Source organism: Poecile atricapillus, chromosome 11, assembly GCF_030490865.1.
Source record: "Poecile atricapillus isolate bPoeAtr1 chromosome 11, bPoeAtr1.hap1, whole genome shotgun sequence".
NCBI lineage: Eukaryota > Metazoa > Chordata > Aves > Passeriformes > Paridae > Poecile > Poecile atricapillus.
This window is the reverse complement of record NC_081259.1, coordinates 18,983,761-18,999,103: the sequence shown is the minus strand read 5'-3', so window position 1 is coordinate 18,999,103 and position 15,343 is coordinate 18,983,761. Positions and strand designations below refer to the sequence as shown.

Here is a 15,343-nt window from a genome sequence, read left to right as displayed (position 1 = left end):
GCAGATAGGAGAGTCATGAAAGCCCAATAAATAACAACACCCCCGTAGTATTTCCACTTTGGCATCAGGCTCAGACAAGCTACAAGGGCAATGGGAAATAACAACCTCTGTAAAGAGTTTGGGACACGTAATTGCCACAGCCTTTAGAGGTGAGACACGCTGACACAGTAAATGGTTACCACAGGGACAGCAGGACACGAGCCTGCTCCAAGGCAGTGACAGCCAAACCCTTCCCTGGCCACTGAAGGTGCCACTAAATGAGGTGCAAGGGTGTATTTGCAGTTTTAAATCCACATGTCAAGGCAGGAACTCGGCACGGGCTCTGTTCATGCCTGAGCCCAGAGGACCACATGGAATTGTGAGATGGGCACTTTGCCCTCCCCAGCAGCCTAGAAAAATCTACTTCTGGTCCTGAGTGCAGAAGAGGAAACCCTAAAAGAACCTAAACATGCTCTGGGATCTGAGAGTCACAGCCACAAAAGACTATTCCAGGCTTTTAAGTTTTGTGCCTTAAAAGAAAAGACAAGTCTTATCCTTTGGTTGTGGTGCCTAGAGGCAAGTCTGTTTTGGGAATGTAGGATGGCAGCAGTGTCTCAATGAATTCCAGCTTTTCCAAGAACACACTCTCAAAGGGCTCTCTTGCCTAAAACATGAAACATCCTTGTAGTTTTTCCTTCTGCACACACAGGACCCACTTTTAAGGCCACTGCAGCAGGCACTGGCTCAGCCTTTGATTTCAGCAGGGATGTGCTGGGATATCACAAAAATTGCCTGGGAAGTTGTGCACTTCCACCATGATTACATGACTTCTGTGGTTTTCTTCCCTTAGTTAATCCAGGCCTTCTGCTTAAGATCAGAGTAAGGCAAGAGCCAAGGTTTTGTTCTTGTTCTTTCACGCCAGCAGAAATGTCTGTGCTGTGCCTCGGCCCAGCTGGGAGCCCCAGCACTGGGAGACTAGGGAGGCTGAAGAAGAGGAGGAGGAAGATGGGTCAGTGGTGAGAGCACCTGGGAAAGCTCTCAAATCACTGCAGTGACTCTAGTGGAGAACAGCAGAGGGTCTTTGACTGGAGGCCAGGGAAAGCTGGGAGATCAGCTCTGCTCTAAAATGTATCCAAACCCAGATTAGCTCATTAGATATGCAGATAGTAAATTAGGGATCTCCTTCAGGAAAGGCACCCTTGAATCAGAAATAGCTGTTTTTTTGTGGACAAAGAGCAGAAAATTCAGGGCTCTGAACCACTTCCACTGTAGCAAGAGAGCCCCAGGCTGCCCAAATCCTGCCTTGAAGAGCCACTGTACAAACACCAAGTTGGGAGTGGAATCTGGGATGAGTGACAGCAGTGCAGCACCAGCAGGTCCCCTCTAGTGCCAGCACAGGGCCTGGATGGAATGTGGTGTTCCTGTCCAAGACACACAGCCTGAGGTGCCTTCAAGGAAGGAAACTCATTCCCAGGGCCATTCTCACCTGGGAATTTGGCTCTGTTTGTCTACTGATGAACCTTATTTCACAGGAATGATGATCAGCCCTCCTGCATCCACAAGAACCCCGGTGTGTGGAGGGATGATCTCACCCAGCCCTGCAGCCAGGCTGAGCTGAGGGAAATGCAGCAGGAACCACTGCAACTCCAGGGAGTTCCAGGGCTGAGCAAAGCTGGAGTGTCTGCACTGCACTGCCCTTACTCACAGTGGCACCTGCCTGCCTGCAAAGGCCACAAGCTGCTCTGCCAAAGCCATGGGTGTTTATCATCTGGGTAGTTTATATTACTACAAAACTCCTTTATTGGAATCCCCTCCCTTCCTCTCCCTGAGCCAGCCAAGGCCATACCTTGCCTAGGAAAAGCAAGTTTGCCAAGAGCTTGTGAAGAATTCTCTGTCCTCCTCTTGTGCCCAGCTGTAGGAAAACTGTGCTCCTCTCTGAACTGCATCACTAGAGGAACAGCCAAGCCTATTCTTTTTCCCTAACTGGGCTGCAGATCTTAAGATCCCAGTTTGGGGCAGGAACAAGTTTCCACTGACCTGTCCCAACTTCAAAGATGTGCCCTTTCCCCAGAAAAATCTTGGGTGTGGGGGTGTGGAGAGAAAGCAAGGCTGGAAGCTTTGGGCCAGGCTGAGGAGATGGGAAGGCCGAACTCCTGGCACCGTTCACAGCCTGTCCCTGCACCTCTTATCTGGGAGACTGGGCAGAAATGCTGCTGGCCTGCCGTTCCTGAGGGGGTGTGTGTGATGATTGCACTGGAGGAAGTGGCTGAGAACAGCTCAGCCCTGTGAGAGCAATACCCCAGAACAAGCTGCCAAGTCCCAGAGGGGTTTCATCCCTGACTTCATCCAGCTGCCACAGCCACACTCCTGGATCGCACTGTCTCCCATCCCCACGGACACGCTAGCACCTCTGGCATTTCCTCTTCACCTGCAGAGATGGTTGTGCTGAAGTGGGGACTGAGGTTTGGAGAAATTACACTGCTTTTCATCCTGCTATGGGAAACACAGGGCTGGAAACACTTCTGAGGGGTTTAGGGTGAGAGGAAGAGCAAAGAAGAGGTGGTGGTGGTGGTGGTCTGCAAGTGGGAATGCCCATGCTGTGGTAGCAGGCAGAGAGATTCCTGTGCAGCTGTCTGAGGGGCTCAGCTCTGGCTTACGCTGCTCCCAGCCCCAGCATTCCCATTTATTATCAGCTGCACCCCCGATGTTACGCACTGATTTCCACAGCAGACTCATTCACACACACACACACACACACACAACACCCACCCACATGCAGCAATGGCTAGACAGACACAAAGCATGCAGCAGCAGATTATTTGGGGTGGGAACAGCTTGCATGAGCTCATGATGAAGCTTAGCCTTAATTCTGCTGAGCTGGAGAGGCTGGAGTTGTGCTCTGCTCTCCTGACTGACTGCGGAGTGCAGAGCAGGGCAGATGATGTCAAGGCAAATCTTTTTTTGTCTGCAGTGCAGATTTGGCTGTGTGAATTTACTTGCAAATGAGGCTTCCAGATCCCCTATTGGAAAGCAGGAGTCCTAGGCCATACCCAGAGTGCCACTGCTAGCCCAAATTCCTGCTTGTGCTGCAAAAGAGGTGGCCTTGGTTTGGAAGGACTTGGGCCCAACTTCCCAGCAGGAGCTGCAGGCAATGAGAAACCAGTGGGATTGACAGTGGGATGGGGAAGAGTGCCTGTGCTGCAGACACAGCAGAGGAGCCCACCACAATGGGAACAAAGGAGGGGAGACCCCAACAGTGCAACTTTCCCTCTGGTTTCACAAACTGAGCCCCAAAATCTGTCCAGGGTTCATGGACACATCTGGAGTTTAGTGAAGCACGTCTGTAAGCGAGGTTTTTGTTCCATTCCCAGCTATGGGAGAGGCCTGGATGTTCCAGCCACGGCACACAAAGGGAACTGCCCTGACCCAGGCTGGCATGGAGCACACTTGTGTTTGCACTAAAAGCTAAGGGTCACAACACATCACCCAAAGATCCACCAGCCACCCAGCCCTGGGGATGTTTTCTGTCACACTGCAGCAGGGACAGAAACCTCGCAGCTCCCGTGCCAGACCTGTTATTTAGGAGTGTTTACTGAAGTCCAGAGTCACATATTCTCAAAGAAAAGGGTAACACACCCTGCAGTACACATGACTGGTGAGGGAAAGATGGAACATCTTATTCTTAGAGCATCTCCAAACACCATGCAGAGGGCTGCACAGTTCTCATTTATGGACATAAAAGGCAAAATCCATCTTGTCTGCTTTTCCATGCAGGCTTTTTTCCCATCTTTTCCCAGCCTAGTTCTACACCTGCCAGACAACAGAGCACCATATATGGAACTGAAGAGTATTGGTAACCTCTTCCCTCATCAAGACAAAGGAACCAATGATTCAGAAATCCCCTATCAGTCCACCGATCCACTGCTTTTTGGGGTCCTAATAGAAGATGGACAATAGGTGAGACCTTATCTACAGCACTACACAGAAAAGGACAATCCCAAAGAAATCCTCATGGAACTTCCTGCTAGAGACCAACCCCACCCTTGCTGGTATCTCCTCTGGCATCTGCTATTACATTAAAATATCATAGAGTCCCCCAGCATCTTCCATGGCCCCTGGCAGCACCATCACCCCTGTTTTTAAAGCTGGAGATGTCAAGGCATGGAGAGTTCAGCTCAGGATGGCTCACGGGTCCAACCTGTATGCCTGACACCCCTTCCAGCTTGTCCTTCTGTCTGCTAGGCACTGCTTGTCATTCCAAGTGCATCCACAGCTAAATGAGCACGATACGAGTGCTTTGTATGGGCATCAAGGAGAACAGACCATCATCTGCAGTCTAGACTGGTCCCTCCTCCTGCCCTCCCCACAATTCACAGGAAAATAGGGATGGAAAAATATATTCCTCTTGTTATTAATAGAAGTGTAACTTGTACATGCATTAGTACCTTTGAAGTGAAGGGGGAAAGGTCAAGCATCGAGAATTTGTGCTTAATGAAAGTGGGTTTGCTATTGTTAAAAAAGCTGCACGGAGCCAGGCATCATTTTCTTTTATCTCCTGGGCCGTGGGGAGAGCTGGCTGGGCCATGGCAGGAGTGAGATGGGCACAGCTCCTGCTGCTCTGCAGAGCTGGGCTGTCCCTGCGGTGGACACGAGGGGCACAGGGAGGGCTCCCCTGCCCACAGTGCCCCTGAGAGGCACCACTGCCCTGCTGAGAGGGCTGAGTGAGCCCCTGGCCCTAACATCCCTGGGAAGGAAAGGATTTGTGGAGTCCCCCGGTCTCTGGAATGCAGCTGTTATCTCCTCCCAAGAGCTGGTAACTGCCAGATGTTGCTTTCCCACACTCAGCACATCCAAATGCATCTCCTTGGGTTTTCCGGGGTTTTCCATGCCTTCCTCGTGCTCAGGTAGGACGAGGATCACACTGTAACAGTGCCCAGATTCTGATCAGGAGCAGAAGTGACTCCAGCAGAGTTCCTGTGCTCTCAGTCCCACTGGAGCTGAGCTCCCTGCACAGCTCCCGATTGCCTGGCACTCACAAACACCCCGAGCACAGCTGCCACAAGGGAAAAACAGGAGTTAGAGCTCCTGCACTGGAGTCAGCTGGCAACCTGCAGCTCCTCTCCTGCCTCTGAGCTCTGCCACAATGGATGCACACACACACACACACACACAACCTCTCCATCCAAAGAGGCTGCAAGTTAAATCCTTAATTGGCACATTTGGACAAGTCACCACAAATGAGATTAGCTCTCCTGCATCGCTGGGGAAGCTGCTGTGCCCCTGGAACGTGGAAGTGATGGGCCCTCAAGCTGACCTTGGAATTCCCCCTTGGATGCTCATCTGCTTTGCTCTCACGGCACCGTCTTCCCCTGCTGCCTGCAGCATCTCCTTGGGAGATAAGAGCCTGGTTTTCCTCCAGCCTGGTGCTAACACCAGGCACGGGGTGACCACACTTGATACTGCACGCAATGAATAATTCCAGTTTGGAAAGGGCCTTCCCAGCTAGCAAAGCATTCAGCATGGAAATGGAGCAGGAAAAGGTCTCTCTAAGAGCACCTTGCTAGCCCAGGACACATCTGCTCCCCCTGCCGTGTTTCTGGAGTCCTGAGTGCTGTGTCTGCTGACAGACCCAGGGCTGGTGCTGTCGGCACTGCAGAGCTGCAGGGAGCCACGCTGCGTCCTGCTCTGCCCTGCACCTCATCAGACCCCAGCCCACTCTGGGGGACCTGAGCACTCCTCACCAGAGTCCTTGCTCTTACATCTCAGTCCACTGCTCTTGTCCTGGACAGCAGCTTGGATTTTGAGCGTGCAGTGCTGCTCAGGAAGAGCCCTTGTCCTGCCCAGCAGGCTCAGCAGTGACAGCTTTACAGCCAAGGAGTGCAGCTCAGCTCCGTGGAGATCAGCTCTGCAGTGCTGCTGGGGAGAGAGGTCCTGCAAATATTTCAGGAAGGAACTTAAATCAACCCTGTCACCATAATGACTCTGATTCTTCTGCAAGGGAAGCGAGGGAATCTCGTGAATCTCCAGACATTCCAAAGGCAATGATGTCACCAGCTGGGGGCTGCCTGCATGGAAAGATGTTTGTGGACACTGCACAGCCACAGGAAAGCGTGTGGGACACACACCTGTGAAGGAGGAGGACAGCACCTGGATCCTTCCAAGTGGAAATTAGCCCATGCTTCGTTACACAGCCAGCAAGGGATACAAGAGATCTGTCAGAGCTGGTGATGTTCTTAATTCTTCCTCCTGGCCTCCAGTTCTGGGAATGGTCTTATCCCTCCTCACAGCCTGGCCTGTGTTCAGCCACAGAGCTCCTGGCACAAACGTTCTGGGGGCAAATCTCAAGTAGCCACTTCCCTGCAGCCTGACCTTTCCCTCACACTCAGCAGTGGAAATGGGCTTTTTGAAGTTCTCAAAAGGAGCTGGCACCTTGCTTTTTGAGTGACATTCATCTGTAGGTAAATTGATTTAATAGCTTGTTAGAGTGCCAATTAGAACCAACAATAACTCAATTGACCTATAACTGCCTTGGCACCAACACAGCTTTCAAAAATAAGAGAAAGGAGGAAATCTCTGCTCTGGCAAAGATGAGAGCTCAGATAGTTGGTTTTGAGAGCAAACTGAGGGATTCATGGGCTTCCTAATGAGATGCTCATAACACATCAGAAACAAAGACAAATTTCAATGGTTTCAAGCTAAAATGACACTATGTTATCTCCAGACAAAGATCACTCTTTTATCTGTATAATAAATGGATTTCAGTGCAGCAGCAGTGACTCCAGAGCAGAAAAAAACCTCAGTGCCACAGAAAGCACTAGCACAGTTACCTAACCGGAATAACACTGGATTGAAACCCCAAGTTTACCTCCTTAAAATAGTGCTGCAAAGTCCTACACCGACTCTGTGGGTTTTACCCTCAGAAACCACATTTTTCCTTCAAATAAAATCTGTTTCATTTCTCCTGCAGTGGAAACTGTGCTTCCAGACAAATTCATCATGTTAAATGCTCAGGTCTGAGGATTGAGATCTTTCAAGTTTAAAAAATAGAAACTGAGTAGCTTTTGTCTAAACATTGGCAGTGTCCAAGGATAAGGAGAAGGATAATGTGTAAGGGTTTAGAATTACTGGGAAAAATGATCCATTCTTAAGTTAGGAAGGGGATGGAGAAAACTGAGATTGTTGGAAGAGTCGGAAGGACAACGGCAACTAAGAATATGTAGGAGGAGAAGGAGCTGATTCGGAGAGACCCAGCCAGAGAAAAAGCTGAAGGATAAGGATGGAGACTGGAACTGGACTGTAAATGCCAACCCAACACACTGCAACATGGCAAGGGGTGAGGGGGAGAGGCATTACTGAAAACAAGGTGGAAATCAGCGATCAGATGAGCAAGAAGCTGGATATTGGCATCTAGGACTGGCTGGACAGGACACCTGCCACGAGGAGCCCAGAAAAAGGAGATGACACTGGTGGGATGAGAAACACCAAGGGAGAGAACAGGTTGGAGAGAGTGGGGCTAAAGGTGAGAAGGAGAAAACAAGCAGGGAGTTTGTAACAGGCAGACTGTGTTTCCTTTGGAGCCTGGAGTAGCCCTGGAACGTGGTGCAGCATCTTTCCTTGGCTATAGCTCCCTGCCACAGCCACTGCTTCATTCAGAGCAGAGGGCAGTGCCTTGAGCAGCTCCACACCTGCTAATGAACCCAGATATATTATTGTGCCAAGAGGAGGGACTGAGTTGTTTTTAAAACCCTAACAACTGTACAAACCACTGCATTAAAAATCAGACTGCAAAGTCAAAAGCTCGGGGTAGGAAACAGCAGACAGGAGCTTGGCTGTGCTATGTTCCTGTCACCACACGGATCAAACCTGTGCTTCCCAGAGAATTCCTGCCATCTCCAAGGTGGGAGGACGGGCTTGGGTCAGGCGTGTGCAGGAGGGGATGTTCTGTAGGAGCCCATTCCTTGCCCAGCCCGGCAGGTTTGCAGTGCAAGAGGGAAGGAACTGCAGGTGGGATGTGATGGCCAGGGCAGGTGAGCAGAGCCCCGGAGCCGCCCCTCTGCCAGAAAGCTCCTGCAGGAGTGTCAGGCAAGGAGCCCAATCCCAAATGGAACTGCAATAATACTCTGGGATGATGATGGGAGAGAACACGATGTCATTGTTTACAGCAGTGATTATTTTTTGCTATAACAACAGACAAACCAACAAGCAGCAGAGGCTTAGGAAGCGGGTGGGAGGGATGGGCCCATTTCCCAGTCTGGCTGCTCACAGAGCCAGCCTAAGGAATGGTCCAGAGCAGAATGTGCCCCATCCTCTCAAGGCACCCACGGCTCCCCAGACAGGTCCTCATTAGCCCTTCTGAGTGCCAGGGATGGCCTGGTCCCTGCAGAGCCCCCAGGGCAGAGCTCTCACCAAGGGGATGCTGTGAGAGGCCTCCTGCCCTGCACAGCTGGGCCTCAGTTCCACCACTGCCAGGTCAGAGATGGTTTTACCTCCATCTCCTCCAGTCCGTGCCACCTCGCTGTAACCTGGCAATGATATTTCCAATTTCCTCGCTCTCAGGAAGTGAACATTCATTGTGAGCACAGTGAATATTTTGTAAAGCCATGAAAAATTTTTTTTTTCCTTCACATCAGGATTTGAATAAGATATAATAAATAAGATATGTTATCTTACAAGAAGAGATGAAGAAAACATTAAATTGTTTTTCCCAAAGGAGCCATTCCTGAGTGTGCTGAGGGAGGGACAGATAATGTCTTCATCTGTTGGCAAAGATTGGTATGAAGGGCCTGGCTTAAATTGATGCAAAAATCTTAACCACAGCTCTTTGTTAAATCTCAATGCTTGCTTTACTATTTATTTATGTTATTTTATCTCATTTTCTCCACATAAAAATACCGTAATATATTAGTCCTAAAATATTTTACCATGGTGACCCACTGAGGTGTTGCCTTTACTGAGGCCTTCCTGTTTTCCAGCTCAGGCATGTGAACATATTTCCTACAAAAAGCTGTGCTCCTGCACAGACTGTCTGTTGTGGGATTATTTATCCCCTGCCTCCTGACCAGGGAGCTGGGGCATGAAGCCTGACTTGCCTATGGATGTGGGAAGTATGGATGCAGGAGTTTCACTCCCTTAGGTCACGGTCACAAAGCCATGGTTCTTCAGCAGCCTGACTGAAAGTCCACTGAAGATAACAGAGACCCAATCATGTGTTCAGCAGAATTTGGATTATCCTACGTATGATTCCTGTTGGGATCCCCTCGTTCTGCTCCAGAAAAATGCCTTGGGAATTGGCTGGGAAGTTCTCTGCAGCAAAGGGAGCGGGATCTGTCTCCCTGCTACCCCAGGGACACCCCATCACCACAAAGAGGAGAAGAGAGCCAAGCCTGGGAGCTGCCCCCTCCAAACCCAGCCTGTTGGCATTCCCCATTGGATTCCAATGCCAGGCACAGTCCTGCCATCAAAGCCACTGCCCCCTGCCCTTTCCCTGAGCCAGAATTCCCAGTGCTGCACATCCTGCTCTGTGGCTTGGAGCAAAGGGCGAGTCATGGACTCAGGAACGGAGGGAGGGCAGCACAAGGAGCAGCACCTTGTCCAGGAGATGGAGGAAAAATGGGCATTATTGCCTGAGGGCAGAGAGCAACCCCCACCCAAGGAAGCTGCCAAAGTCAGTCAGCACTGCTGGACTCTCCACAAATTGTTTACCCTTGGAAAGCACGGGGGAAAGCTTCCCAGTGAGAACAGTGTGCACAGGCAGAGCAGCACCCAGAGAGGCACTGGAAATCAGGCCTGCTCAGGAGGGTGGGAAAGGTAAGCACACATCCCTCCCATTCCTGCTCCATCCCACAGTGCTATTGGGTTCAGCTGTTAGGACTATAATTAGTAAATCCCACCGATCCCCCAGTGAAGGGAGGCTGAGGGACACTGCAGCAAGAAGGGAAGCAGTGATTTTGTTGTTTTCCCTTATACCTCACACCTGAGCACCTGGATTTTGCTGCCACAGAAACCCCCCCAGGGTCCCAGCAGGCAGGGAGCACTGGCAGAGGAAGCAAAGGAAAGAAAGGATCTGTTTGCACACAAGTATTACAAGTAATGGAGACCAGTGAAAAGAAGAATTCTAAAATCTGTAGTTGGGTCTGCTATCGAGCGGAATGTTTGCCATTGTTTTCAAAGAGACAGCAGCTTCTCTTCACTGTGAGGAAGTTAATAGATTACTGGGCAGTGAATAATGTGCAGTTCTATTTACATCCACTGCTGGGACTATTTTGGGCCCTCTGATAGTGTATCTGTTCTCAGGTCTTTCTAAAAGCAGCATGCTACGCTTCTTTTGCAAGCAATTCTGGGCAGCAGCTACAACCCATATGCTTCAGTCAGCTACAAACTAGACAGATCATTGTTTGTCTGGAATTTTTTTATTAAACCAATTGTACTGGATCAATGCTTCCTCTAAGCAATAAAATACAATTCTGTCTACCCAGTGGAAGAGCTTTCAAAGTCACAGATAAATCTTGATCTAGGAAATACAGTGTGGCTCTGCACTGATGTGCAATCAACCACAGATGCAAATGAACTCCAGCTGCCAGCACACACATCTGCACCTCAGAATGGGAGCCAGGACTCTTAATTTTCATTAGAAATTGCTAAAACACCTTTTAAGTGCTTCTAGAACCAGCCCACTGCATTAGTCAGGAGTACTCAGGGGCACCAAGCTTGATTTTTATAAAGGTCATTTGATGTCTTTTCCCCTCACAATGGACTAAAAGCAGAGATCAACAGAGCCTGAATCTATATTAATTTGTTTTACTCTTGGAGGGTCATAGATTTGCCACTGGAATTAGCCCTATTAGATGCTAAAATGATAATTTAATGAGACAATGATGAAAGCCTCTGTTCTATTCTAAATCAGGAACTCCTCTGGAAGCAGAGAGCGAAGGAGCAGCGACTCCGTGGAGTCAGAGAATCGCACCAATGTCATTTCACAGCAGTGCATCGGCCTGGAGTGTTCCATGCAAACTTCCCAGCTCCAGCTGCTCGGAGCCGGGAGTCACGAGGGCTGGAGCCCCAGCAGAACCTGCCTGGAGATGCGCCTCGCTCGAGAGGGGAGGCAGCTTCCTCCAAAGGCAAACTCTTGACCAGCAAACGCTGCTGCACAGCCCGGGTGCCAGCAAAGGGCAGGATGATGGAACCTCCAAGATCCCGAGGTTCCGGAATCCGCAGCCGGCTGGAACAGGGAGCAGGCAGGAATTGCACTGCGTAATTCCCCTAGCACACAACACCTTCCTTTGGGGCACCGACACAGCTCTTGCAAATATTTTGGTAAGATCTGCTCTTTGGTGCAATCTGCTGCATTTCAGAGGTCAAAACACGTTAGCCATATTCACGGGAGTTGTTTCCAAGAGAGAAGCTTTAGCAGAGGGCAAGAGGGAACACAAAGCCCCAAGAGAAGGTGGGAGGGCTCCCGCTCTTCCCCTTCAAAGCAGCCATTGTCCACAGGTCACTTTCCATGGAAGCCCAGGCACATTCTCTAAGCAGCGTTCCTACCCAAACAGATCTGCTGCAGGTGACCTAGAAACAGGGGTGAACAAAGCCTCCCTGGAAATATCCCCCTTGAGCAGGCAGTGGTGCACCCAGCTCCTCCTGGCCTCGGCACATGGCTCCAGACTCTCACCCCACTGCCCCAGCCCAGGGGGACAGCAGGGACACAGCCCATGCTGCTGGGCTGGGCTGCTACACCAGTTCAGAAGGGAACCAGCACACCTGGAATGTGCCCCAGGTACAGACACGCAGCTCCCTGTGCCTTCCCTGCATGGACTGCAAGCTTTGTCAGGTTCTGTTATTAACACCAGGAGTCACCCACACACCCACGGACAGCTCAGCGCCCGCAGCTCCGTGGCATCATCCAGCTCAGGGAGCCAGGGTTTGCCAGCAGACTCCATTCCTTAGGAGAGGCCCCATAACCAAGTGCCTCAGGAATGAAAAGTTACTTCATCGTCTCGTGGAATAAGCTCTGGTTCTGTAGAAACCTTAAAATCCCAAACTCTTGGGACCATCTCACCTTGGGCAAGGTGGTTACCTCAGCTCCTGCTGCTCAAGTTTGCCAGGCTGGTTCTGTGCTGAAAACAGGCACAGATATAGAAGGGAATAAACCCACTACAGAGACAGAAGGACATGGAAGCTGAACACTGCTTTTGCCTAACTCAAGATACAACACAGAGACTAAACCCCAAATTTCCTGAGGGCACGACACGCAGAGCACGCCTTGCTGGAATAACCCAAGAAAACACAGCAGGTAAACTCCAGACTCACGGCAAATGCTGCAAATCTAGCCAAGAGTATGGAACTGGTATTGTTCTTTTGAAAGGTGCTCATTCTCCCATTTCTGTGTTTGGGAGCTATTATTTGGTCAGTCTCACTGGGAGGCAATTTTCCCCTGCTTCCAGCATGGGATTGGGTAAGGCTGTGCTCACAAGGACTCTGCATCATGCTGGAGCTGCTGGAAACCCTCCTAAGCTCAGTCAGCTGTGTGCTTGGGACAGTTGAATGCACTGAATGTAAATGACAGTGCAGTCCTCCAACTCACAGAGCCTTCTAATAACATTTGTTAATCCAAGCAAATATCAAGGAATCTGGTCAGTGCCAGCGCTGAATCCGCTAAGCATGTGGGCTGCTCGCTAAATCCCTAATAGGTGGTGTCAAGACATTTGTCATTCCTGCCTTTGGGAGACCAAATCCACCCCGAAACTCCTTCCTGCAATTATCTCACTAACTGTATTTTCAGGAATCATGCATGGTTCCTTGCACAATCCACAAATTCAATAAAATCACGTAGTGTGACAAAGATATGTTTAAATAATATTCTTCTCCTGTGTGCTTTTAAATGTGAGCTGTAAGCCTGTTGTAATTAAAGTTGAAGCAATAAACCTTAGCCATTGATTGTACTCAGTAACTAATTATTGAATGCAGTGCTTTACATACATATTGCAGAGGACAGTTCACCTGTGCAGCAGATGACACTCTGCTCAGAAATACCCAAACATAGCCCCTCTGCTATGCAGGACTTTACAAAAACTGGCTCTAGGGTTTCCAAGTTCATTCCTTATTAACCTCCACGGAGATGTTGCTGTGGAGTGAGAGCAAGCCAATACTTTGGCAAAGTCAGTGTTAACTATTCCCAATCCAAACTAATTTTGCAAATGAGATGTACAGATGCAAAAGACGCTCTTCCTCTGTTAAGAACCTTGTTAATGCACACTGCCATCCCCTGCACATCCCAATTCCTGACAAGCCATGCTGCAGTAAGACACCTACACAGCAGCAACAGTAGCAACATCCCTGCCTAACTCTTGGGAAGGAGCAGGGAGAGGACTCGGAGGTGTGAAAATGGGAAGCATCAATCAGGCAGAGCATCCATGGAGATGCAGGACTAGTTAAGACCAGACACCACGCTTTTAGTCTAGAGTTATGCATCAGGTGGGAACAGTTTTCCCCAATTACAATGAACTTAAAGAGAACCTTTCCATCATAAAAAGCCAAAGCCAACTGGTTTAAAAACGATTTAAAATTACTAAGAGTATGGGGACACTAAAATGAGGGTGCAATGTAAATGAAACCTGCAGCTTGTTTGAGTGGAGCAGATCTTGGCTGTGTCCTCTGGCTAGGAAATGACCCAGGAAAGTTCTGCCGGGGTGGGTGCCCTGTGCGGGAGGTGACATGGGAAGGGGCAGGCCAGCTAGTTTGGAGTGGGCCGGAAAAGGGGGGGTTGTACCTGAAGTCGCTGTAGGGATGGATGATCCAGAACCCGGCAGACTTAACTCTTTCCTGCTCCCTCTCCACGGCCTTCTGGCTCCCAAACATCCTCAAGGAGAATTTGTTGACCCCCGGCTGGAGCATGGCCCCGAACTGCCTCTGCATGAAACCGGCCTGGCCGAGCCTCTGCTCCTCATCTGGGGTGATCTGGTCGCACCCTCCACCTCCCTCCACTTTGATGGAGGTCGAGGAGCAGGCCCGGGGGGGCGGCTGCTGGGGCTCCGGGGGGGAGGCGGGCGCTGGGGGCACAGGCAGCCCCTGCTCCAGCTCCCCGCTGCCGGGGGGGCTCTTGTCCTCCCCGGGAGAGGCCGGCTCCCCCTCGCCGCCGATGAGCCGCTTCTCCTCGGCCGAGTCGTGGAGGTGCCTGCTGGTGAGCGAGGACAGGCTCCCTTTGAAGCGGCGGCAGTCCCCGTTGGTGCTGGTCTTGGCGCCCTTGCCGCCGGCCTCCGTCTCCAGCAGGCCGGGGTCCCCGCCTCGGCCGGGGTCCCCCCCGAGGGCCCGGGTGCTCCCAGCAGAGGGCGAAGGCAGTGGTTTGAGCCTGATGCTTTTCCTGCGGGTGTCCTTGTCGCTGTCATCCTCCTCGTCCATGATCGACGCCTTGGGTCCGATCTGCTGGGGCAGGCTGTAGAGCCTCTTGCGCATGGAGGGGGGCAGCTTGTCCATGGCCGCTGCTGCTGCTGCTGCTGCTCAGGGACAGGGAGACACCCCCCCGCTCTGCCCAGCGAGGGGAACCGGCACTGCCCCCAGGCCCCTGCCCCCGGCTCACGGGGCACAGGGGACCAGAGACTGGCGTGTCATCTCCTTACCAGGCTGTGGCATCCACAGGCTCTGCATCAAAACACAGCCTCTGCATCCAGAAAGGAAGGGAAGGCGGAGGGAGAAAAAAAAAAAAAAAAAAAAAAAGAAAATAAAAGAAAAAAATAGAGGGAAGGCAAAAAACAGCCCCCCCCCTTCTCCTCCGTTGTCCCGATTTGGCTACTTGCTGCTTGTCTCCCCTTGGTGAGTGTTACTGCAATCCCTGTCTGCTCAGATGCTGAGCACTAGGCAAGAAGTCTAGAGGAGAGCCACACACTTCTGGCTGGAAGGCGAGGGAGGGCGGCAGCGGCGGCAGCAGCCGCCTTGCCATGTTGGCTTCGAGATGCAAATGTGCCGTGGCTCCCGGCGGGCAGACATCATCCAGAAAGCGAAGCTCAAGCCGCAAACTCCTCAACCTGCCGGCCAATAACACAATGAACTGCAACCTGCAGCGGCCACTGCTTGCTTACATCACTGTCATCACTTATTCCTCATGCAGCCCCTGCTCCTGGGAATATTCATGAAGCCATCCCATTCTATTGGGTTGCCATAGGAGCGACTACAGCGCACAGGCTCTGCCTACCTGAGACAGCACCCGGGCTTCTTAAAGGGGCAACGCCCGGCAACCGCGGGGCTCGGCCGGCGCCGCGGGCACCGCGCCCCGGGCGCTGCGGGCACCGCGCTGCGGGCACCGGGCAGCGCCGGGCCCGCCCCGCTCAGCGGCCACGGCCGCCGGGCCGCCGCCAGCTTATCGACAGCGGCATCG

At 51.3% G+C, this 15,343-nt stretch overlaps 1 protein-coding gene across 1 annotated transcript in view; it reads right to left on the bottom strand.

Annotated features, from left to right (window-relative positions):
* The window catches only part of HCN4 (hyperpolarization activated cyclic nucleotide gated potassium channel 4), a 91,155-nt gene extending 76,710 nt beyond the window's left edge, over positions 1-14,445 (bottom strand). Inside the window, exon 1 of the mRNA XM_058847054.1 lies at positions 13,742-14,445. Within this exon, the coding sequence (XP_058703037.1) occupies positions 13,742-14,445 (704 nt within the window). The remainder of the gene's footprint in view (positions 1-13,741) is intronic.
* Positions 14,446-15,343: the final 898 nt, after the last annotated feature.